The sequence below is a fragment of the Oncorhynchus gorbuscha genome, unplaced genomic scaffold (genome assembly GCF_021184085.1).
Source record: "Oncorhynchus gorbuscha isolate QuinsamMale2020 ecotype Even-year unplaced genomic scaffold, OgorEven_v1.0 Un_scaffold_643, whole genome shotgun sequence".
Lineage (NCBI taxonomy): Eukaryota > Metazoa > Chordata > Actinopteri > Salmoniformes > Salmonidae > Oncorhynchus > Oncorhynchus gorbuscha.
Window position 1 is genome coordinate 112,501 of NW_025745750.1, and position 22,500 is coordinate 135,000.

Below are 22,500 nucleotides of genomic sequence, written 5' to 3' on the forward strand. Positions count from 1 at the left end.
GAGGGAGGAGGTAGAGGAAGACAGGGAGCAGAACAGTGGAGGGAGGAGGTAGAGGAAGACAGGGAGCAGAACAGTGGAGGGAGGAGGTAGAGGAAGACAGGGAGCAGAACAGTAGAGGGAGGAGGTAGAGGAAGACAGGGAGCAGAACAGTGGAGGGAGGACATAGAGGAAGACAGGGAGCAGAACAGTGGAGGGAGGACTAGAGGAAGACAGGGAGCAGAACAGTGGAGGGAGGACTAGAGGAAGACAGGGAGCAGAACAGTGGAGGGAGGACATAGAGGAAGACAGGGAGCAGAACAGTGGAGGGAGGACTAGAGGAAGACAGGGAGCAGAACAGTGGAGGGAGGACAGAGGAAGACAGGGAGCAGAACAGTGGAGGGAGGACATAGAGGAAGAGAAGTATGAAGACAGGTTGCTTGGGAGGAAATTATGCTTCTCTATGTAGAGGATATTGACAATAGACTCAAAGAGTTGTTACTGTCTGTGGTAAATGTGATACATATTCTATTAGCTGTAATATGTGGTTATTGTTAAAACCAATGTCTGAGATGATTAGATAAAGTAAAGGAGAGAAAGACACTATGCTGTTCTGTTTGTAAAGTAGGAGCTTACTGTAAAACTACCTCGTTCTCTTTGTGGTGTTTGTTAAGTAGTGATCTGAAACATGACTGCAGGGAGCTGCTCTTTAGCAGCAACAGTATCACACCACAGTATCACAGGAGAGGAGAGGAGAGGAGGGGAGGGGAGAGGAGAGGAGAGGAGAGGAGAGGAGAGGAGAGGAGAGGAGAGGAGAGGAGAGGAGAGGAGAGGAGAGGAGAGGAGAGGAGAGGAGAGGAGAGGAGAGGAGAGGAGAGGAGAGGAGAGGAGAGGAGAGGAGAGGAGAGGAACATGTCTGAAAGGTAAACCACAACTATAAAGAACACCTTATGAATCTACCACTATCAACCATTAAGCAACTCCATCACTGAAGTCTGATGTGCTTAACTTCAACCACACCTGTATGTGGACAGTCCAGTTCCTATCTGAGACTTTGACCCCTGGAGACCTCTATTAGAGGTGCATTCAGGATTGCAATATGTTGTGATGTTGAATGGAACTCCCCTCTACACCTTAAGACAACTGCCTTGACTGCAACAGTACCCTGCCAGAGGTACTACAAACAGACAGTTCACTACCCAGTGATGTGTCTGTTGTGAAACATGCAGCACCATACAACACATTTGGAGCATGCAGGTACATATGTTTGTTTGTTTGCAACAGGAAGCTGTTGTCTCCAGTCACCTGGGGATGTTAGCTATGTTTGTATAGTAAATGACCTGTAAAATGAGTGGTTGTAACGACTGTGGACATGTAAGCTACAGAGACACTGGCAGGGAAAAGGATTTGCCCCATTTTACATTTTCTCTATTTTTGCATATTTTTGATACTGAATGTTGTCAGACCTTCAACAAAAAACTAATGTTCGATAAAGGGAACCTGAGTTTACAAATAACAAAATAAACATAGTTGCATGCAGGACTGCTTTAACTCAGCAACATTTGTGGGTTTCAAGTCCAAGAGAAAATTATAAAGGGGTAATACTTTTTCACAACGCTGTATCTGGCACAGTCCTGGGTTCAAATACTATTTGAAATCATTTCAAATACTTGAGCTGGCTGACACAATGGAATCAATAACATCTGCCACTCCTTACCCCACCGATCTGCCATTCCAAACCCCTCCCATCTGCCATTCAACCCTCCCCATCTGCCATTCCAACCTCACCCATCTGCCACTCCAAACCCCTCCCATCTGCCATTCCAAACCTCACCCATCTGCCACTCCAAACCCCTCCCATCTGCCATTCTAAACCCCTCCCATCTGCCACTCAAAACCCCTCCCATCTGCCATTCCAAACCCCTCCCATCTGCCATTCCAAACCCCTCCCATCTGCCACTCCAAACCCCTCCCATCTGCCACTCCAAACCCCTCCCATCTGCCATTCCAAACCCCTCCCATCTGCCACTCCAAACCCCTCCCATCTGCCACTCCAAACCCCTCCCATCTGCCACTTCAAACCCCTCCCATCTGCCACTCCAAACCTCACCCATCTGCCACTCCAAACCCCTCCCATCTGCCACTCCAAACCCCTCCCATCTGCCACTCCAAACCCCTCCCATCTGCCACTCCAAACCCCTCCCATCTGCCACTCCAAACCACTCCCATCTGCCATTCCAAACCCCTCCCCATCTGCCACTCCAAACCTCACCCATCTGCCACTCCAAACCCCGCCCATCTGCCACTCCAAACCTCTCCCATCTGCCACTCCAAACCCCTCCCATCTGCCATTCCAAACCCCTCCCATCTGCCATTCCAAACCCCTCCCATCTGACACTCCAAACCTCACCCATCTGCCACTCCAAACCCCTCCCATCTGCCATTCCAACCCCCCCCATCTGCCATTCCAAACCCCTCCCATCTGCCACTCCAAACCTCACCCATCTGCCATTCCAAACCTCACCCATCTGCCACTCCAAACCTCACCCATCTGCCACTCCAATCCCCTCCCATCTGCCACTCCAAACCTCACCCATCTGCCATTCCAAACCCCACCCATCTGCCATTCCAAACCCCTCCCATCTGCCATTCCAAACCCCTCCCATCTGCCATTCCAACCCCTCCCATCTGCCATTCCAAACCCCAACCATCTGCCACTCCAAACCCATCATGCTAGAGCAAATGCTCAAAGTAACTGAAAGATTTTAAATAGTGTTTGAACCCCAGTCTGCTTCTGAGACCCAGAACACCAGTTCAGATAGGGCCAGTGGGAAACGACCAGGATCAGGACCAGGGTAAGGACCAGGGTAAGGACCAGGATCAGGACCAGGGTCAGGACCAGGATCAGGACCAGGGTCAGGACCAGGGTCAGGACCAGGGTCAGGACCAGGGTAAGGACCAGGATCAGGACCAGGGTAAGGACCAGGGTCAGGACCAGGGTAAGGACCAGGATCAGGACCAGGGTCAGGACCAGGGTAAGGACCAGGGTCAGGACCAGGGTCAGGACCAGGATCAGGACCAGGGTCAGGACCAGGGTCAGGACCAGGATAAGGACCAGGATCAGGACCAGGGTAAGGACCAGGGTAAGGACCAGGGTCAGGACCAGGGTAAGGACCAGGATCAGGACCAGGGTCAGGACCAGGGTAAGGACCAGGATCAGGACCAGGACCAGGGTCAGGACCAGGGTAAGGACCAGGATCAGGACCAGGATCAGGACAAGGGTAAGGACCAGGATCAGGACCAGGGTCAGGACCAGGATCAGGACCAGGGTCAGGACCAGGGTCAGGACCAGGATCAGGACCAGGGTAAGGACCAGGGTCAGGACCAGGGTCAGGACCAGGGTCAGGACCAGGGTCAGGACCAGGGTCAGGACCAGGGTCAGGACCAGGATCAGAACCAGGGTCAGGGGAGTGGGACTCACGTCATAGCCGCTGTTCCTGATGCCTCTCCTGGGTCTCTCCCTCATAACCAGCAGGTCCATCTCTGTTCCTCCGGTACTCGGGCTGTTCAGGCTCTGCCTGCTCCGATAGGTCCGCTGCCTCACCTGAGAGTGTCTGCCAATCACAGAGTGTTACAGAGCTCAAATCAATCAGCCAATAAGAAGAGGAATGTGTTAATCAAATGAGTGCAACAAACCGCCTTAGACAATACAGTTAACTAGGAGAAACTCCTGGTTTCATTATCATCGTCATGGTCATCGTCTTCTTCGCCATCAACCTCACCATCATCAGCAGCAACAATGTCATCATGAATCAACATTCTATTATATTCTATAGGCCTTTCCAGCCACACTACCGTTCAGCAGTCTGGGGTCACTTAGAAATGTCCTTGTTTTTGAAAGAAAAGCACATTTTTGGGTCCATTAAAATAACATCAAATTGATCAGAAATACAGTGTAGACATTGTTAATTTGGTAAATGACTATTACGGCAGATTTTTTTTAATCAAATATCTACATAGGCCCATTATCAGCAACCATCACTCCTGTGTTCCAATGGCACGTTGTGTTAGCCAATCCAAGTTTATCATTTTAAAAGGCTAATTAATCATTAGAAAACCCTTTTGCAATTATGTTAGCACAGCTGAAAACGGTTGTTCTGATTAAAGAAGCAATAAAACTGGCCTTCTTTAGACTAGTTGAGTATCTAGTTGAATATCTGGAGCGTCAGCATTTGTGGGTTCCATTACAGGCTCAAAATGGCCAGAAACAAATAACTTTCTTCTGAAACTCGTCAGTCTATTCTTGTTCTGAAAAAATGAAGGCTATTCCATGCGAGAAATTGCCAAGAAACTGAACGTTTCATACAACGCTGTGTACTACTCCCTTCACAGAACAGTGCAAACTGGCTCTAACCAGAATAGAAAGAGGAGTGGGAGGCCCTGGTGCACAACTGAGCAAGAGGACAAGTTCATTAGAGTGTCTAGTTTGAGAAACAGACGCCTCACACGTCCTCAACTGGCAGCTTCATTAAATAGTACCCACAAAACACCAGTCTCAACGTCAACAGTGAAGAGGCGACTCTGGGATTCTGACCTTCTAGGCAGAGTTGCAAAGGAAAAAAACATATCTCAGACTGGCCAATAAAAAGAAAAGATTAAGATGGTCAAAAGAACACAGACACTGGACAGAGGAATATTGGAAAAAAGTGTTATGGACAGACGAATCTAAGTTTAAGGTGTTCAGATCACAAAGAAGAATATTCGAGAGACGTAGAAAAAATGAAAAGATGCTGGAGGCAATGTGATGGTCTGGGTTGCTTTGGTGGTGGCAAAGTGGGAGATCTGTACAGGGTTAAAGGGTTCTTGAAGAAGGAATGGTATCATTCCATTTTGCAACGCCATGCCATACCCTGTGGACAGCGCTTAATTGGAGCCAATTTCCTCCTACAACAGGACAATGACCTAAAGCACAGGTCCAAACTATGCAAGAAGTATTTAGGGAAGAAGCCCTTGTCAACATCTTGACTATATTTCCTATTCATTCTGCAACTCATTTCATGTACTGTATGTTTTCATGGAAAACAAGGACATTTCTAAGTGACCCCAAACTGTTGAACGGTAGTGTAAGTCTGAATATAATATCTCCTCCGCCAGATTGATTTGACATAATTGTGTGTTTTTCAATCACTTATCCCTGCCAGCCAATGCTGAAACTCCTAAAACGGCATCATACTGAGGACGTCTTAGAGAGGAGGTAATATGTATGATAATATTGATACATATTTTTGATTCTGTTGAACAAGATGCAGTGATGCAGATCAGTGAACATGCTCTGGGAGTGCTATCTCATCACTCATCACAGTCCTATCAGCAGGCTGAGCATGACTGGAGTGTCTGTCAAACATGTCTCTATGGGAAACTTCACCAGAACCAAAGATGATAGAGACAGAAGAGAGCAGACAGGAGAGAGCAGACAGGAGAGAGCAGACAGGAGAGAGCAGACAGGAGAGAGCAGACAGAAGAGAGGAGACAGAAGAGAGGAGACAGAAGAGAACAGAAAGGAGAGAGCAGACAGAAGAGAGGAGACAGAAGAGAACAGACAGAAGAGAGGAGACAGAAGAGAACAGACAGGAGAGAGCAGACAGAAGAGAGGAGACAGGAGACAGAAGAGAGGAGACAGGAGACAGAAGAGAGCAGACAGAAGAGAGCAGACAGAAGAGAGCAGACAGAAGAGAGGAGACAGGAGACAGAAGAGAGGAGACAGGAGACAGAAGAGAGGAGACAGGAGACAGAAGAGAGGAGACAGAAGATAGGAGACAGGAGACAGAATAGAGGAGACAGAAGAGAGCAGACAGAAGAGAGGAGACAGGAGACAGGAGACAGAAGAGAGCAGACAGAAGAGAGGAGACAGAAGAGAGGAGACAGGAGACAGAAGAGAGGAGACAGGAGACAGGAGACAGAAGAGAGCAGACAGAAGAGAGGAGACAAAAGAGAGGAGACAGAAGAGAGCAGACATAAGAGAGGAGACAGAAGAGAGGAGACAGAAGAGAGGAGACAGAAGAGAGGAGACAGAAGAGAACAGACAGGAGAGAGGAGACAGAAGAGAGCAGACAGAAGAGAGGAGACAGAAGAGAGCAGACAGAAGAGAGCAGACAGGAGAGAGCAGACAGAAGAGAGCAGACAGAAGAGAGCAGACAGAAGAGAGGAGACAGAAGAGAGGAGACAGAAGAGAGCAGACAGAAGAGAGCAGACAGAAGAGAGGAGACAGGAGACAGAAGAGAGGAGACAGGAGACAGAAGAGAGCAGACAGAAGAGAGGAGACAGAAGATAGGAGACAGGAGACAGAATAGAGGAGACAGAAGAGAGCAGACAGAAGAGAGGAGACAGGAGACAGGAGACAGAAGAGAGCAGACAGAAGAGAGGAGACAGAAGAGAGGAGACAGGAGACAGAAGAGAGGAGACAGGAGACAGGAGACAGAAGAGAGCAGACAGAAGAGAGGAGACAGAAGAGAGGAGACAGGAGACAGAAGAGAGGAGACAGGAGACAGGAGACAGAAGAGAGCAGACAGAAGAGAGGAGACAGAAGAGAGGAGACAGGAGACAGAAGAGAGGAGACAGGAGACAGGAGACAGAAGAGAGCAGACAGAAGAGAGGAGACAAAAGAGAGCAGACAGAAGAGAGCAGACATAAGAGAGGAGACAGAAGAGAGGAGACAGAAGAGAGGAGACAGAAGAGAGGAGACAGAAGAGAACAGACAGGAGAGAACAGACAGGAGAGAGGAGACAGAAGAGAGCAGACAGAAGAGAGGAGACAGAAGAGAGCAGACAGAAGAGAGCAGACAGAAGAGAGCAGACAGGAGAGAGGAGACAGAAGAGAGCAGACAGAAGAGAGGAGACAGAAGAGAGGAGACAGAAGAGAGCAGACAGAAGAGAGGAGACAGGAGACAGAAGAGAGGAGACAGGAGACAGAAGAGAGGAGACAGGAGACAGAAGAGAGCAGACAGAAGATAGGAGACAGGAGACAGAATAGAGGAGACAGAAGAGAGCAGACAGAAGAGAGGAGACAGGAGACAGGAGACAGAAGAGAGCAGACAGAAGAGAGGAGACAGAAGAGAGGAGACAGGAGACAGAAGAGAGGAGACAGGAGACAGGAGACAGAAGAGAGCAGACAGAAGAGAGGAGACAAAAGAGAGGAGACAGAAGAGAGGAGACAGAAGAGAGCAGACAGAAGAGAGCAGACAGAAGAGAGGAGACAAAAGAGAGGAGACAGGAGAGAGCAGACAGGAGAGAGCAGACAGAAAAGAGCAGACAGAAGAGAGCAGACAGAAGAGAGCAGACAGGAGAGAGCAGACAGAAGAGAGCAGACAGAAGAGAGCAGACAGAAGAGAGGAGACAGAAGAGAGCAGACAGAAGAGAGGAGACAGGAGACAGAAGAGAGGAGACAGGAGACAGAAGAGAGCAGACAGAAGAGAGGAGACAGAAGATAGGAGACAGGAGACAGGAGACAGAATAGAGGAGACAGAAGAGAGCAGACAGAAGAGAGGAGACAGGAGACAGGAGACAGAAGAGAGCAGACAGAAGAGAGGAGACAGAAGAGAGGAGACAGGAGACAGAAGAGAGGAGACAGGAGACAGGAGACAGAAGAGAGCAGACAGAAGAGAGGAGACAAAAGAGAGGAGACAAAAGAGAGGAGACAGAAGAGAGGAGACAGAAGAGAGCAGACAGAAGAGAGAAGACAGAAGAGAGGAGACAGAAGAGAGGAGACAGAAGAGAACAGAAAGGAGAGAGCAGACAGAAGAGAGGAGACAGAAGAGAGGAGACAGAAGAGAGGAGACAGAAGAGAGGAGACAGAAGAGAGGAGACAGAAGAGAGGAGACAGAAGAGAGGAGACAGAAGAGAGGAGACAGAAGAGAGGAGACAGAAGAGAGGAGACAGAAGAGAACAGACAGGAGAGAGGAGACAGAAGAGAGCAGACAGAAGAGAGCAGACAGAAGAGAGGAGACAGAAGAGAGCAGACAGAAGAGAGCAGACAGGAGAGAGCAGACAGAAGAGAGCAGACAGAAGAGAGCAGACAGAAGAGAGGAGACAGAAGAGAGCAGACAGAAGAGAGGAGACAGGAGACAGAAGAGAGGAGACAGGAGACAGAAGAGAGCAGACAGAAGAGAGGAGACAGAAGATAGGAGACAGGAGACAGGAGACAGAATAGAGGAGACAGAAGAGAGCAGACAGAAGAGAGAAGACAGGAGACAGGAGACAGAAGAGAGCAGACAGAAGAGAGGAGACAGAAGAGAGGAGACAGGAGACAGAAGAGAGGAGACAGGAGACAGGAGACAGAAGAGAGCAGACAGAAGAGAGGAGACAAAAGAGAGGAGACAGAAGAGAGCAGACAGAAGAGAGGAGACAGAAGAGAGCAGACAAAAGAGAGGAGACAGAAGAGAGGAGACAGAAGAGAGCAGACAGAAGAGAGCAGACAGAAGAGAGGAGACAAAAGAGAGACAACAGAAGAGAGCAGACAGGAGAGAGCAGACAGGAGAGAGCAGACAGGAGAGAGCAGACAGAAGAGAGGAGACAGGAGAGAGACAGAGAGAGAGAGACAGAAGAGAGGAGACAACAGAGAGAGGAGACAGAGAGAGAGGAGACAGAAGAGAGGAGACAGAGAGAGAGGAGACAAGAGAGGAGAGAGGAGACAGGAGAGAGGACAGAGACAGAAGAGAGGAGACAAGAGAGAGGAGACAGAAGAGAGTAGACAGGAGAGAGCAGACAGGAGAGAGCAGACAGAAGAGAGGAGACAGGAGAGAGGAGACAGGAGAGAGGAGACAGAAGAGAGGAGACAGAAGAGAGACAGAAGAGAGGAGAGAGAGACAGACAGAGAGAGCAGACAGAAGAGAGCAGACAGAAGAGAGCAGACAGAAGAGAGGAGACAGAAGAGAGGAGACAGAAGAGAGGAGACAGAAGAGAGCAGACAGAAGAGAGCAGACAGAAGAGAGGAGACAGAAGAGAGGAGACAGAAGAGAGCAGACAGGAGAGAGCAGACAGGAGAGAGGAGACAAGAGAGAGCAGACAGAAGAGAGGAGACAGGAGAGAGCAGACAGGAGAGAGGAGACAGAAGAGAGGAGACAGAAGAGAGCATACAGAAGAGAGGAGACAGAAGAGAGGAGACAGAAGAGAGGAGACAGAAGAGAGGAGACAGAAGAGAGGAGACAGAAGAGAGCATACAGGAGAGAGGAGACAGAAGAGAGGAGACAGAAGAGAGGAGACAGAAGAGAGCAGACAGAAGAGAGGAGACAGGAGAGAGCAGACAGAAGAGAGGAGACAGAAGAGAGCAGACAGAAGAGAGGAGACAGAAGAGAGGAGACAGAAGAGAGCAGACAGAAGAGAGGAGACAGAAGAGAGGAGACAGAAGAGAGGAGACAGAAGAGAGGAGACAGAAGAGAGCAGACAGAAGAGAGGAGACAGAAGAGAGGAGACAGAAGAGAGCAGACAGAAGAGAGCAGACAGATGAGAGAAGACAGAAGAGAGGAGTCCGAAGAGAGGAGACAGAAGAGAGCAGACAGAAGAGAGGAGAGAGGAGACAGGAGACAGAAGAGAGGAGACAGAAGAGAGGAGACAAGAGAGAGGAGACAGGAGAGAGCAGACAGAAGAGAGCAGACAGAAGAGAGGAGACAGAAGAGAGGAGTCCGAAGAGAGGAGACAGAAGAGAGCAGACAGAAGAGAGGAGAGAGGAGACAGGAGACAGAAGAGAGGAGACAGAAGAGAGGAGACAGAAGAGAGGAGACAAGAGAGAGGAGACAGGAGAGAGCAGACAGAAGAGAGCAGACAGAAGAGAGGAGACAGAAGAGAGGAGACAGAAGAGAGCAGACAGAAGAGAGGAGACAGAAGAGAGCAGACAGGAGAGAGCAGACAGAAGAGAGGAGACAGAAGAGAGGAGACAGAAGAGAGCAGACAGAAGAGAGGAGACAGGAGAGAGGAGACAGAAGAGAGCAGACAGGCGAGAGCAGACAGAAGAGAGCAGACAGAAGAGAGCAGACAGAAGAGAGGAGACAGAAGAGAGCAGACAGGAGAGAGCAGACAGAAGAGAGGAGACAGAAGAGAGGAGACAGAAGAGAGCAGACAGAAGAGAGGAGACAGGAGAGAGGAGACAGAAGAGAGCAGACAGGCGAGAGCAGACAGAAGAGAGCAGACAGGAGACAGAAGAGAGGAGACAGGAGACAGGAGACAGAAGAGAGCAGACAGAAGAGAGGAGACAGAAGAGAGGAGACAGGAGACAGAAGAGAGGAGACAGGAGACAGGAGACAGAAGAGAGCAGACAGAAGAGAGGAGACAGAAGAGAGGAGACAGGAGACAGAAGAGAGGAGACAGGAGACAGGAGACAGAAGAGAGCAGACAGAAGAGAGGAGACAAAAGAGAGGAGACAGAAGAGAGCAGACATAAGAGAGGAGACATAAGAGAGGAGACAGAAGAGAGGAGACAGAAGAGAGGAGACAGAAGAGAGGAGACAGAAGAGAACAGACAGGAGAGAGGAGACAGAAGAGAGCAGACAGAAGAGAGGAGACAGAAGAGAGCAGACAGAAGAGAGCAGACAGGAGAGAGCAGACAGAAGAGAGCAGACAGAAGAGAGCAGACAGAAGAGAGCAGACAGAAGAGAGGAGACAGAAGAGAGGAGACAGAAGAGAGCAGACAGAAGAGAGGAGACAGGAGACAGAAGAGAGGAGACAGGAGACAGAAGAGAGCAGACAGAAGAGAGGAGACAGAAGATAGGAGACAGAAGATAGGAGACAGGAGACAGAATAGAGGAGACAGAAGAGAGCAGACAGAAGAGAGGAGACAGGAGACAGGAGACAGAAGAGAGCAGACAGAAGAGAGGAGACAGAAGAGAGGAGACAGGAGACAGAAGAGAGGAGACAGGAGACAGGAGACAGAAGAGAGCAGACAGAAGAGAGGAGACAGGAGACAGAAGAGAGGAGACAGGAGACAGGAGACAGAAGAGAGCAGACAGAAGAGAGGAGACAAAAGAGAGGAGACAGAAGAGAGGAGACAGAAGAGAGCAGACAGAAGAGAGCAGACAGAAGAGAGCAGACAGAAGAGAGCAGACAGAAGAGAGCAGACAGGAGAGAGCAGACAGAAGAGAGCAGACAGAAGAGAGCAGACAGAAGAGAGCAGACAGAAGAGAGGAGACAGAAGAGAGGAGACAGGAGACAGAAGAGAGGAGACAGGAGACAGAAGAGAGCAGACAGAAGAGAGGAGACAGAAGATAGGAGACAGGAGACAGGAGACAGAATAGAGGAGACAGAAGAGAGCAGACAGAAGAGAGGAGACAGGAGACAGGAGACAGAAGAGAGCAGACAGAAGAGAGGAGACAGAAGAGAGGAGACAGGAGACAGAAGAGAGGAGACAGGAGACAGGAGACAGAAGAGAGCAGACAGAAGAGAGGAGACAAAAGAGAGGAGACAGAAGAGAGGAGACAGAAGAGAGCAGACAGAAGAGAGAAGACAGAAGAGAGGAGACAGAAGAGAGGAGACAGAAGAGAACAGAAAGGAGAGAGCAGACAGAAGAGAGCAGACAGGAGAGAGCAGACAGAAGAGAGCAGACAGAAGAGAGCAGACAGAAGAGAGGAGACAGAAGAGAGCAGACAGAAGAGAGGAGACAGAAGAGAGGAGACAGGAGACAGAAGAGAGGAGACAGGAGACAGAAGAGAGCAGACAGAAGAGAGGAGACAGAAGATAGGAGACAGGAGACAGGAGACAGAATAGAGGAGACAGAAGAGAGCAGACAGAAGAGAGAAGACAGGAGACAGGAGACAGAAGAGAGCAGACAGAAGAGAGGAGACAGAAGAGAGGAGACAGGAGACAGAAGAGAGGAGACAGGAGACAGGAGACAGAAGAGAGCAGACAGAAGAGAGGAGACAAAAGAGAGGAGACAGAAGAGAGGAGACAGAAGAGAGCAGACAGAAGAGAGCAGACAGAAGAGAGCAGACAAAAGAGAGGAGACAGGAGAGAGCAGACAGGAGAGAGCAGACAGAAGAGAGCAGACAGAAGAGAGGAGACAGAAGAGAGCAGACAGAAGAGAGGAGACAAGAGAGAGGAGACAGGAGAGAGCAGACAGGAGAGAGCAGACAGAAGAGAGGAGACAGGAGAGAGCAGACAGAAGAGATCAGACAGAAGAGATCAGACAGAAGAGAGGAGACAGAAGAGAGCAGACAGAAGAGAGCAGACAGAAGAGAGCAGACAGGAGAGAGCAGACAGAAGAGAGCAGACAGAAGAGAGGAGACAGAAGAGAGCAGACAGAAGAGAGCAGACAGAAGAGAGGAGACAGGAGAGAGCAGACAGGAGAGAGCAGACAGAAGAGAGCAGACAGAAGAGAGGAGACAGAAGAGAGCAGACAGAAGAGAGTAGACAGAAGAGAGCAGACAGAAGAGAGGAGACAGAAGAGAGCAGACAGAAGAGAGGAGACAGAAGAGAGCAGACAGAAGAGAGGAGACAGAAGAGAGCAGACAGAAGAGAGGAGACAGGAGACAGAAGAGAGGAGACAGAAGAGAGCAGACAGAAGAGAGCAGACAGAAGAGAGGAGACAGAAGAGAGCAGACAGAAGAGAGCAGACAGAAGAGAGCAGACAGGAGAGAGCAGACAGGAGAGAGCAGACAGAAGAGAGCAGACAGAAGAGAGCAGACAGAAGAGAGGAGACAGGAGAGAGCAGACAGGAGAGAGGAGACAGGAGACAGAAGAGAGGAGACAGGAGACAGAATAGAGGAGACAGAAGATAGGAGACAGGAGACAGGAGACAGGAGACAGGAGACAGAATAGAGGAGACAGACAGGAGACAGAAGAGAGCAGACAGAAGAGAGCAGACAGAAGAGAGGAGACAGACAGAGACAGAGAGCAGAGACAGAAGAGAGCAGACAAAAGACAGAAGAGAGGAGACAGAAGAGAGCAGACAGAAGAGAGCAGACAGAAGAGAGGAGACAGAAGAGAGGAGACAAAAGAGAGGAGACAGGAGAGAGCAGACAGGAGAGAGCAGACAGAAGAGAGGAGACAGAAGAGAGGAGACAGGAGACAGAAGAGAGGAGACAGGAGACAGGAGAGAGGAGACAGAAGAGAGCAGACAGAAGAGAGGAGACAAAAGAGAGGAGACAGAAGAGAGGAGACAGAAGAGAGCAGACAGAAGAGAGCAGACAGAAGAGAGGAGACAAAAGAGAGGAGACAAAAGAGAGGAGACAGGAGACAGGAACAGAAGAGAGCAGACAGAAGAGAGCAGACAGAAGAGAGCAGACAGAAGAGAGCAGACAGGAGAGAGCAGACAGGAGAGAGCAGACAGAAGAGAGCAGACAGAAGAGAGCAGACAGAAGAGAGCAGACAGAAGAGAGGAGACAGAAGAGAGCAGACAGAAAGAGACAGAGAGAGGAGAGAGCAGACAGAAGAGAGGAGACAGAAGAGAGCAGACAGAAGAGAGGAGACAGAAGAGAGGAGACAGAAGAGAGCAGACAGAAGAGAGAGACAGAAGAGACAGGAGACAGAAGAGAGCAGACAGAAGAGAGGAGACAAAAGAGAGGAGACAGAAGAGAGGAGACAGAAGAGAGAGCAGACAGAAGAGAGCAGACAGAAGAGAGCAGACAGAGAGGAGACAGAGAGAGAGCAGACAGGAGAGAGCAGACAGAGAGAGAGACAGGAGAGAGCAGACAGAAGAGAGGAGACAGGAGAGAGGAGACAGAAGAGAGGAGACAGAAGAGAGGAGACAGAAGAGAGAGACAGGAGAGAGGAGACAGAGAGAGAGGAGACAGACAGAGAGAGGAGACAGAGAGAGGAGACAAGAGAGAGAGACAGGAGAGAGGAGACAGAAGAGAGGAGACAGAAGAGAGGAGACAAGAGAGAGGAGACAGAAGAGAGGAGACAGGAGAGAGCAGACAGAGAGAGACAGACAGAAGAGAGGAGACAGAAGAGAGGAGACAGGAAGAGAGAGACAGAAGAGAGGAGACAGAAGAGGAGACAGAAGAGAGCAGACAGAAGAGAGCAGACAGGAAGAGAGCAGACAGAAGAGAGCAGACAGAAGAGAGACAGAGGAGACAGAAGAGAGCAGACAGAAGAGAGCAGACAGAAGAGAGGAGACAGAAGAGAGACAGAAGAGAGGAGACAGAAGAGAGCAGACAGAAGAGAGCAGACAGAAGAGAGGAGACAGAAGAGAGGAGACAGAAGAGAGCAGACAGGAGAGAGCAGACAGGAGAGAGGAGACAGAAGAGCAGACAGAAGAGAGGAGACAGGAGAGAGCAGACAGGAGAGAGGAGACAGAAGAGAGGAGACAGAAGAGAGCATACAGAAGAGAGGAGACAGAAGAGAGGAGACAGAAGAGAGGAGACAGAAGAGAGGAGACAGAAGAGAGCATACAGGAGAGAGGAGACAGAAGAGAGGAGACAGAAGAGAGGAGACAGAAGAGAGCAGACAGAAGAGAGGAGACAGACAGAGAGCAGACAGAAGAGAGGAGACAGAAGAGAGCAGACAGAAGAGAGCAGACAGAAGAGAGGAGACAGAAGAGAGGAGACAGAAGAGAGCAGACAGAAGAGAGACAGAGACAGAAGAGAGGACAGAAGAGAGGAGACAGAGAGAGCAGAAGAGAGAGACAGAAGAGAGGAGACAGAAGAGAGCAGACAGAAGAGAGGAGACAGAAGAGAGGAGAGAGGAGACAGGAGACAGAAGAGAGGAGACAGGAGACAGAAGAGAGGAGACAGAAGAGAGGAGACAAGAGAGAGGAGACAGGAGAGAGCAGACAGAAGAGAGCAGACAGAAGAGAGGAGACAGAAGAGAGGAGACAGAAGAGAGCAGACAGAAGAGAGGAGACAGAAGAGAGCAGACAGGAGAGAGCAGACAGAAGAGAGGAGACAGAAGAGAGGAGACAGAAGAGAGCAGACAGAAGAGAGGAGACAGGAGAGAGGAGACAGAAGAGAGCAGACAGGCGAGAGCAGACAGAAGAGAGCAGACAGAAGAGAGCAGACAGAAGAGAGGAGACAGAAGAGAGCAGACAGGAGAGAGCAGACAGAAGAGAGGAGACAGAAGAGAGGAGACAGAAGAGAGCAGACAGAAGAGAGGAGACAGGAGAGAGGAGACAGAAGAGAGCAGACAGGCGAGAGCAGACAGAAGAGAGCAGACAGAAGAGAGCAGACAGAAGAGAGCAGACAGGAGAGAGCAGACAGGAGAGAGCAGACAGAAGAGAGCAGACAGAAGAGAGGAGACAGAAGAGAGGAGACAGAAGAGAGGAGACAGGAGACAGAAGAGAGCATACAGAAGAGAGGAGACAGGAGACAGGAGACAGAAGAGAGGAGACAGGAGACAGGAGACAGAAGATAGGAGACAGGAGACAGAATAGAGGAGACAGAAGAGAGGAGACAGGAGACAGGAGACAGAAGAGAGCAGACAGAAGAGAGGAGACAGAAGATAGGAGACAGGAGACAGGAGACAGAAGACAGAAGAGAGCAGACAGAAGAGAGGAGACAGAAGAGAGGAGACAGAAGAGAGCAGACAGAAGAGAGGAGACAAAAGAGAGGAGACAAAAGAGAGGAGACAGGAGAGAGCAGACAGGAGAGAGCAGACAGGAGAGAGCAGACAGAAGAGAGCAGACAGAAGAGAGCAGACAGAATAGAGCAGACAGAAAAGAGGAGACAAGAGAGAAGAGACAGGAGAGAGCAGACAGGAGAGAGCAGACAGAAGAGAGCAGACAGGAGAGAGCAGACAGGAGAGAGCAGACAGAAGAGAGCAGACAGAAGAGAGCAGACAGGAGAGAGCAGACAGGAGAGAGGAGACAGAAGAGAGGAGACAGAAGAGAGCAGACAGAAGAGAGCAGACAGAAGAGAGCAGACAGAAGAGAGCAGACAGGAGAGAGGAAACAGAAGAGAGGAGACAAGAGAGAGGAGACAGAAGAGAGCAGACAGGAGAGAGCAGACAGAAGAGAGGAGACAGAAGAGAGGAAACAGAAGAGAGCAGACAGAAGAGAGCAGACAGAAGAGAGGAGACAGAAGAGAGCAGACAGGAGAGAGCAGACAGAAGAGAGGAGACAGAAGAGAGGAGACAGAAGAGAGCAGACAGAAGAGAGCAGACAGAAGAGAGGAGACAAGAGAGAGGAGACAGGAGAGAGCAGACAGAAGAGAGGAAACAGAAGAGAGCAGACAGAAGAGAGGAGACAGAAGAGAGGAGACAGAAGAGAGCAGACAGAAGAGAGCAGACAGAAGAGAGGAGACAAGAGAGAGGAGACAGGAGAGAGCAGACAGAAGAGAGGAGACAGAAGAGAGGAGACAGAAGAGAGCAGACAGAAGAGAGGAGACAGAAGGGAGCAGACAGGAGAGAGCAGACAGAAGAGAGGAGACAGAAGAGAGCAGACAGGCGAGAGCAGACAGAAGAGAGCAGACAGAAGAGAGCAGACAGAAGAGAGGAGACAGGAGACAGGAGACAGGAGAGAGCAGACAGAAGAGAGGAGACAGGAGAGAGCAGACAGAAGAGAGGAGACAGAAGAGAGGAGACAGAAGAGAGGAGACAGAAGACAGAAGAGAGGAGACAGAAGAGAGCAGACAGAAGAGAGCAGACAGAAGAGAGCAGACAGAAGAGAGGAGACAAAAGAGAGGAGACAGGAGAGAGCAGACAGGAGAGAGCAGACAGAAGAGAGCAGACAGAAGAGAGGAGACAGAAGAGAGGAGACAGAATAGAGCAGACAGAAAAGAGGAGACAAGAGAGAAGAGACAGGAGAGAGCAGACAGGAGAGAGCAGACAGAAGAGAGCAGACAGAAGAGAGCAGACAGGAGAGAGGAGACAGAAGAGAGGAGACAGAAGAGAGGAGACAAGAGAGAGGAGACAGGAGAGAGGAGACAGGAGAGAGGAGACAGAAGAGAGGAGACAAGAGAGAGGAGACAAGAGAGAGGAGACAGGAGAGAGGAGACAGAAGAGAGGAGACAAGAGAGAGGAGACAGAAGAGAGTAGACAGGAGAGAGCAGACAGGAGAGAGCAGACAGAAGAGAGGAGACAGGAGAGAGGAGACAGGAGAGAGGAGACAGAAGAGAGGAGACAGGAGAGAGCAGACAGGAGAGAGCAGACAGAAGAGAGCAGACAGAAGAGAGCAGACAGAAGAGAGCAGACAGAAGAGAGGAGACAGAAGAGAGGAGACAGAAGAGAGGAGACAGAAGAGAGGAGACAGAAGAGAGCAGACAGAAGAGAGGAGACAGAAGAGAGGAGACAGAAGAGAGGAGACAGAAGAGAGGAGACAGAAGAGAGCAGACAGAAGAGAGCAGACAGAAGAGAGGAGACAGAAGAGAGCAGACAGATGAGAGAGGAGACAGAAGAGAGCAGACAGGCGAGAGCAGACAGAAGAGAGCAGACAGGAGAGAGCAATTAGGAGAGAGCAGACAGGAGAGAGGAGACAGAAGAGAGGAGACAGAAGAGAGCAGACAGAAGAGAGGAAACAGAAGAGAGCAGACAAGAGAGAGCAGACAGAAGAGAGGAGACAGAAGAGAGGAGACAGAAGAGAGCAGACAGGAGAGAGCAGACAGAAGAGAGCAGACAGAAGAGAGGAGACAGAAGAGAGGAGACAGAAGAGAGCAGACAGGAGAGAGCAGACAGGAGAGAGCAGACAGGAGAGAGGAGACAGAAGAGAGCAGACAGAAGAGAGGAGACAGAAGAGAGGAGACAGAAGAGAGGAGACAGGAGACAGAAGAGAGCATACAGAAGAGAGGAGACAGGAGACAGGAGACAGAAGAGAGGAGACAGGAGACAGGAGACAGAAGATAGGAGACAGGAGACAGAATAGAGGAGACAGAAGAGAGGAGACAGGAGACAGGAGACAGAAGAGAGCAGACAGAAGAGAGGAGACAGAAGAGAGCAGACAGGAGAGAGGAGACAGAAGAGAGCAGACAGAAGAGAGGAGACAGGAGAGAGCAGACAGAAGAGAGGAGACAGAAGAGAGCAGACAGGAGAGAGGAGACAGAAGAGAGCAGACAGAAGAGAGGAGACAGAAGAGAGCAGACAGAAGAGAGCAGACAGAAGAGAGGAGACAGGAGAGAGCAGACAGAAGAGAGGAGACAGAAGAGAGGAGACAGAAGAGAGCAGACAGGAGAGAGGAGACAGAAGAGAGCAGACAGGAGAGAGGAGACAGGAGAGAGCAGACAGAAGAGAGGAGACAGAAGAGAGCAGACAGGAGAGAGCAGACAGAAGAGAGCAGACAGAAGAGAGCAGACAGAATAGAGCAGACAGAAAAGAGGAGACAAGAGAGAAGAGACAGGAGAGAGCAGACAGGAGAGAGCAGACAGAAGAGAGGAGACAGAAGAGAGCAGACAGGAGAGAGCAGACAGAAGAGAGCAGACAGAAGAGAGCAGACAGAAGAGAGCAGACAGGAGAGAGCAGACAGAAGAGAGCAGACAGAAGAGAGGAGACAGAAGAGAGGAGACAGGAGAGAGCAGACAGAAGAGAGGAGACAGAAGAGAGCAGACAGAAGAGAGGAGACAGAAGAGAGCAGACAGGAGAGAGCAGACAGGAGAGAGGAGACAGAAGAGAGGAGACAGAAGAGAGCAGACAGAAGAGAGCAGACAGAAGAGAGCAGACAGAAGAGAGGAGACAGAAGAGAGCAGACAGAAGAGAGCAGACAGAAGAGAGCAGACAGGAGAGAGCAGACAGGAGAGAGCAGACAGAAGAGAGCAGACAGAAGAGAGCAGACAGAAGAGAGGAGACAGAAGAGAGCAGACAGGAGAGAGGAGACAGAAGAGAGGAGACAGAAGAGAGGAGACAGAAGAGAGGAGACAGAAGAGAGCAGACAGAAGAGAGGAGACAGAAGAGAGCAGACAGAAGAGAGCAGACAGAAGAGAGGAGACAGAAGAGAGGAGACAGAAGAGAGGAGACAGAAGAGAGGAGACAGAAGAGAGCAGACAGAAGAGAGGAGACAGAAGAGAGCAGACAGAAGAGAGCAGACAGAAGAGAGGAGACAGAAGAGAGCAGACAGGAGAGAGCAGACAGGAGAGAGGAGACAGAAGAGAGCAGACAGAAGAGAGGAGACAGAAGAGAGGAGACAGAAGAGAGCAGACAGGAGACAGGAGACAGAAGAGAGCAGACAGAAGAGAGGAGACAGAAGATAGGAGACAGGAGACAGAATAGAGGAGACAGAAGAGAGCAGACAGAAGAGAGGAGACAGGAGCCAGGAGACAGAAGAGAGCAGACAGAAGAGAGGAGACAGAAGATAGGAGACAGGAGACAGAAGAGAGGAGACAGGAGACAGGAGACAGAAGAGAGCAGACAGAAGAGAGGAGACAGAAGAGAGGAGACAGAAGAGAGCAGACAGAAGAGAGCAGACAGAAGAGAGCAGACAGAAGAGAGCAGACAGAAGAGAGCAGACAGAAGAGAGCAGACAGAAGAGAGGAGACAGAAGAGAGCAGACAGAAGAGAGGAGACAGGAGAGAGGAGACAGAAGAGAGGAGACAGAAGAGAGGAGACAAGAGAGAGGAGACAGGAGAGAGGAGACAGGAGAGAGGAGACAGAAGAGAGGAGACAGAAGAGAGGAGACAGAAGAGAGGAGACAGAAGAGAGGAGACAAGAGAGAGGAGACAGGAGAGAGGAGACAGAAGAGAGGAGACAGAAGAGAGGAGACAAGAGAGATGAGACAGAAGAGAGCAGACAGGAGAGAGCAGACAGAAGAGAGGAGACAGAAGAGAGGAGACAGAAGAGAGGAGACAGGAGAGAGGAGACAGAAGAGAGGAGACAAGAGAGAGGAGACAGGAGAGAGGAGACAGAAGAGAGGAGACAGAAGAGAGGAGACAGAAGAGAGGAGACAGAAGAGAGGAGACAAGAGAGAGGAGACAGGAGAGAGGAGACAGAAGAGAGGAGACAGAAGAGAGGAGACAAGAGAGATGAGACAGAAGAGAGCAGACAGGAGAGAGCAGACAGAAGAGAGGAGACAGAAGAGAGGAGACAGAAGAGAGGAGACAGAAGAGAGCAGACAGAAGAGAGCAGACAGAAGAGAGGAGACAGAAGAGAGCAGACAGAAGAGAGGAGACAGAAGAGAGGAGACAGAAGAGAGCAGACAGAAGAGAGGAGACAGAAGAGAGGAGACAGGAGACAGGAGACAGAAGAGAGGAGACAGAAGAGAGGAGACAGGAGAGAGGAGACAGGAGACAGGAGACAGAAGAGAGGAGACAGAAGAGAGGAGACAGAAGAGAGGAGACAGAAGAGAGGAGACAGAAGAGAGGAGACAGAAGAGTGGAGACAGAAGAGTGGAGACAGAAGAGGGAGACAGAAGAGAGGAGACAGAAGAGAGCAGACAGAAGAGAGGAGACAGAAGAGAGCAGACAGAAGAGAGGAGACAGAAGAGAGCAGACAGAAGAGAGCAGACAGAAGAGAGGAGACAGAAGAGAGGAGACAGAAGAGAGGAGACAGAAGAGAGGAGACAGAAGAGAGGAGACAGAAGAGAGCAGACAGAAGAGAGCAGACAGAAGAGGAGACAGAGACAGACAGAAGAGAGCAGACAGAAGAGAGGAGACAGAAGAGAGCAGACAGAAGAGAGGAGACAGAAGAGAGGAGACAGGAGACAGGAGACAGAAGAGAGGAGACAGGAGAGAGGAGACAGGAGACAGGAGACAGAAGAGAGGAGACAGAAGAGAGGAGACAGAAGAGAGGAGACAGAAGAGAGGAGACAGAAGGGAGCAGACAGAAGAGAGGAGACAGGAGAGAGGAGACAGGAGACAGGAGACAGAAGAGAGGAGACAGAAGAGAGGAGACAAGAGAGAGGAGACAGGAGAGAGCAGACAGAAGAGAGCAGACAGAAGAGAGCAGACAGAAGAGAGCAGACAGAAGAGAGGAGACAGAAGAGAGGAGACAAGAGAGAGGAGACAGGAGAGAGCAGACAGAAGAGAGGAGACAGAAGAGAGGAGACAGAAGAGAGCAGACAGAAGAGAGGAGACAGAAGAGAGCAGACAGGAGAGAGCAGACAGAAGAGAGGAGACAGAAGAGAGCAGACAGGAGAGAGCAGACAGAAGAGAGCAGACAGAAGAGAGCAGACAGGAGAGAGCAGTTAGGAGAGAGCAGACAGGAGAGAGCAGACAGGAGAGAGCAGACAGAAGAGAGGAGACAGAAGAGAGCAGACAGAAGAGAGCAGACAGAAGAGAGGAGACAAGAGAGAGGAGACAGGAGAGAGGAGACAGGAGAGAGGAGACAGGACACAGGAGAGAGGAGACAGGAGAGAGGAGACAGGACACAGGAGAGAGGAGGCAGGACACAGGAGAGAGGAGACAGGAGAGAGGACACAGGGGGCGGAGAGAGGACACAGGAGAGAGGAGACAGGACACAGGAGAGAGGAGACAGGACACAGGAGAGAGGAGACAGGAGAGAGGAGACAGGACACAGGAGAGAGGAGACAGGACACAGGAGAGAGGAGACAGGACGAGGAGGGCAACAAGCAGTGAATATGAAGTTTGGTTCTCCAGAGAAACAGAGCAATGAAAATCACAAAACCATCACCTAAACAACCAACACCTGCCTTTCCTTTCTCCTCCTGTACAGTGTGTGTGTGTGTGTGTGTGTGTGTGTGTGTGTGTGTGTGTGTGTGTGTGTGTGTGTGTGTGTGTGTGTGTGTGTGTGTGTGTGTGTGTGTGTGTGTGTGTGTGTGTGTGTGTGTGTGTGTGTGTGTGTGTGTGTTATGTACGCATATTTGTTTTTCCCTCATCGGCATCCATAACAAACCACAACTATTCTCTCTCTGTCTGTATCAGTAGCAAATGATGGCACGACAGAGCAGGGCAGAGCCGTCCCAATGGAGAGCCCCTTATGGGCTCCCCTGCTCTGAGACAAGTACACCAAATCCTCTTATCTCCAGACTGGAGGAGCAGAAGACCAGAGGACCAGGGGCCAGAGCCCAGCACCATCCCAGAGACAGGAGGGGATTAGTCTGATTAAAGAGGCCTGATGAGACCCTCCTCTAGATCACAGAAAGATGATAATGAAACAATTAGACAGACAGACTGCCGTGCTGAGGGAGCATTTATAGAGAGGGAGGGTTAGATGAGGGCATGGAACTGCAGACAGACAACTGGTCCGTGAGGCTGCGTGACAGACAGAGAGAGAGTGCCAATCAATGTCCTTGAAAAGCTTTGGAGGAGGGACTATCAAACTACCCACCTACAACTAAACATATATCCCCATCCCCTCCTCTTTCCCCTCACACCCTCCCCCATCTCACCTCCTGCTGGACTTGACGTAGGTGGATGCTCGGTCTTCATCAGGCTCCAGTGGTGGGCCATGCTCTCCAGGTGCCCTCTCATGTCCGTGTCTCTGCCTCTGTGCCAGCGCCCTGCTACCCCTCCCGCTGCCGTCCGCTGAGGGGAAGTCATAGTACCCTTTCCTCTTGGCCTTCAGCCTCAGCTTGTTCCTGTAGTGCTCTATGTCGGACTTCTGCTTCAGAGCTAGGTTCACCTGGAGAAGGGAGGGAGGGAGGGAGGGAGGGAGGGAGGCAGGCAGGGAGGGAGGGAGCGAGGCAGGCAGGGAGGAAGGGAGGCAGGCAGGCAGAGAGGAGGCAGGGA

At 50.5% G+C, this 22,500-nt stretch overlaps 1 protein-coding gene across 1 annotated transcript in view; it reads right to left on the bottom strand.

The window, feature by feature from the left end:
• The window catches only part of kiaa1549lb (KIAA1549-like b), a gene marked incomplete at its 5' end in the record, with an annotated part of 191,024 nt that overhangs the window by 74,236 nt on the left and 94,288 nt on the right, over positions 1-22,500 (bottom strand). The window contains 2 exons of the mRNA XM_046335003.1: positions 3,458-3,590; positions 22,161-22,393. Coding sequence (XP_046190959.1) covers positions 3,458-3,590; positions 22,161-22,393 — 366 coding nt within the window. The remainder of the gene's footprint in view (positions 1-3,457; positions 3,591-22,160; positions 22,394-22,500) is intronic.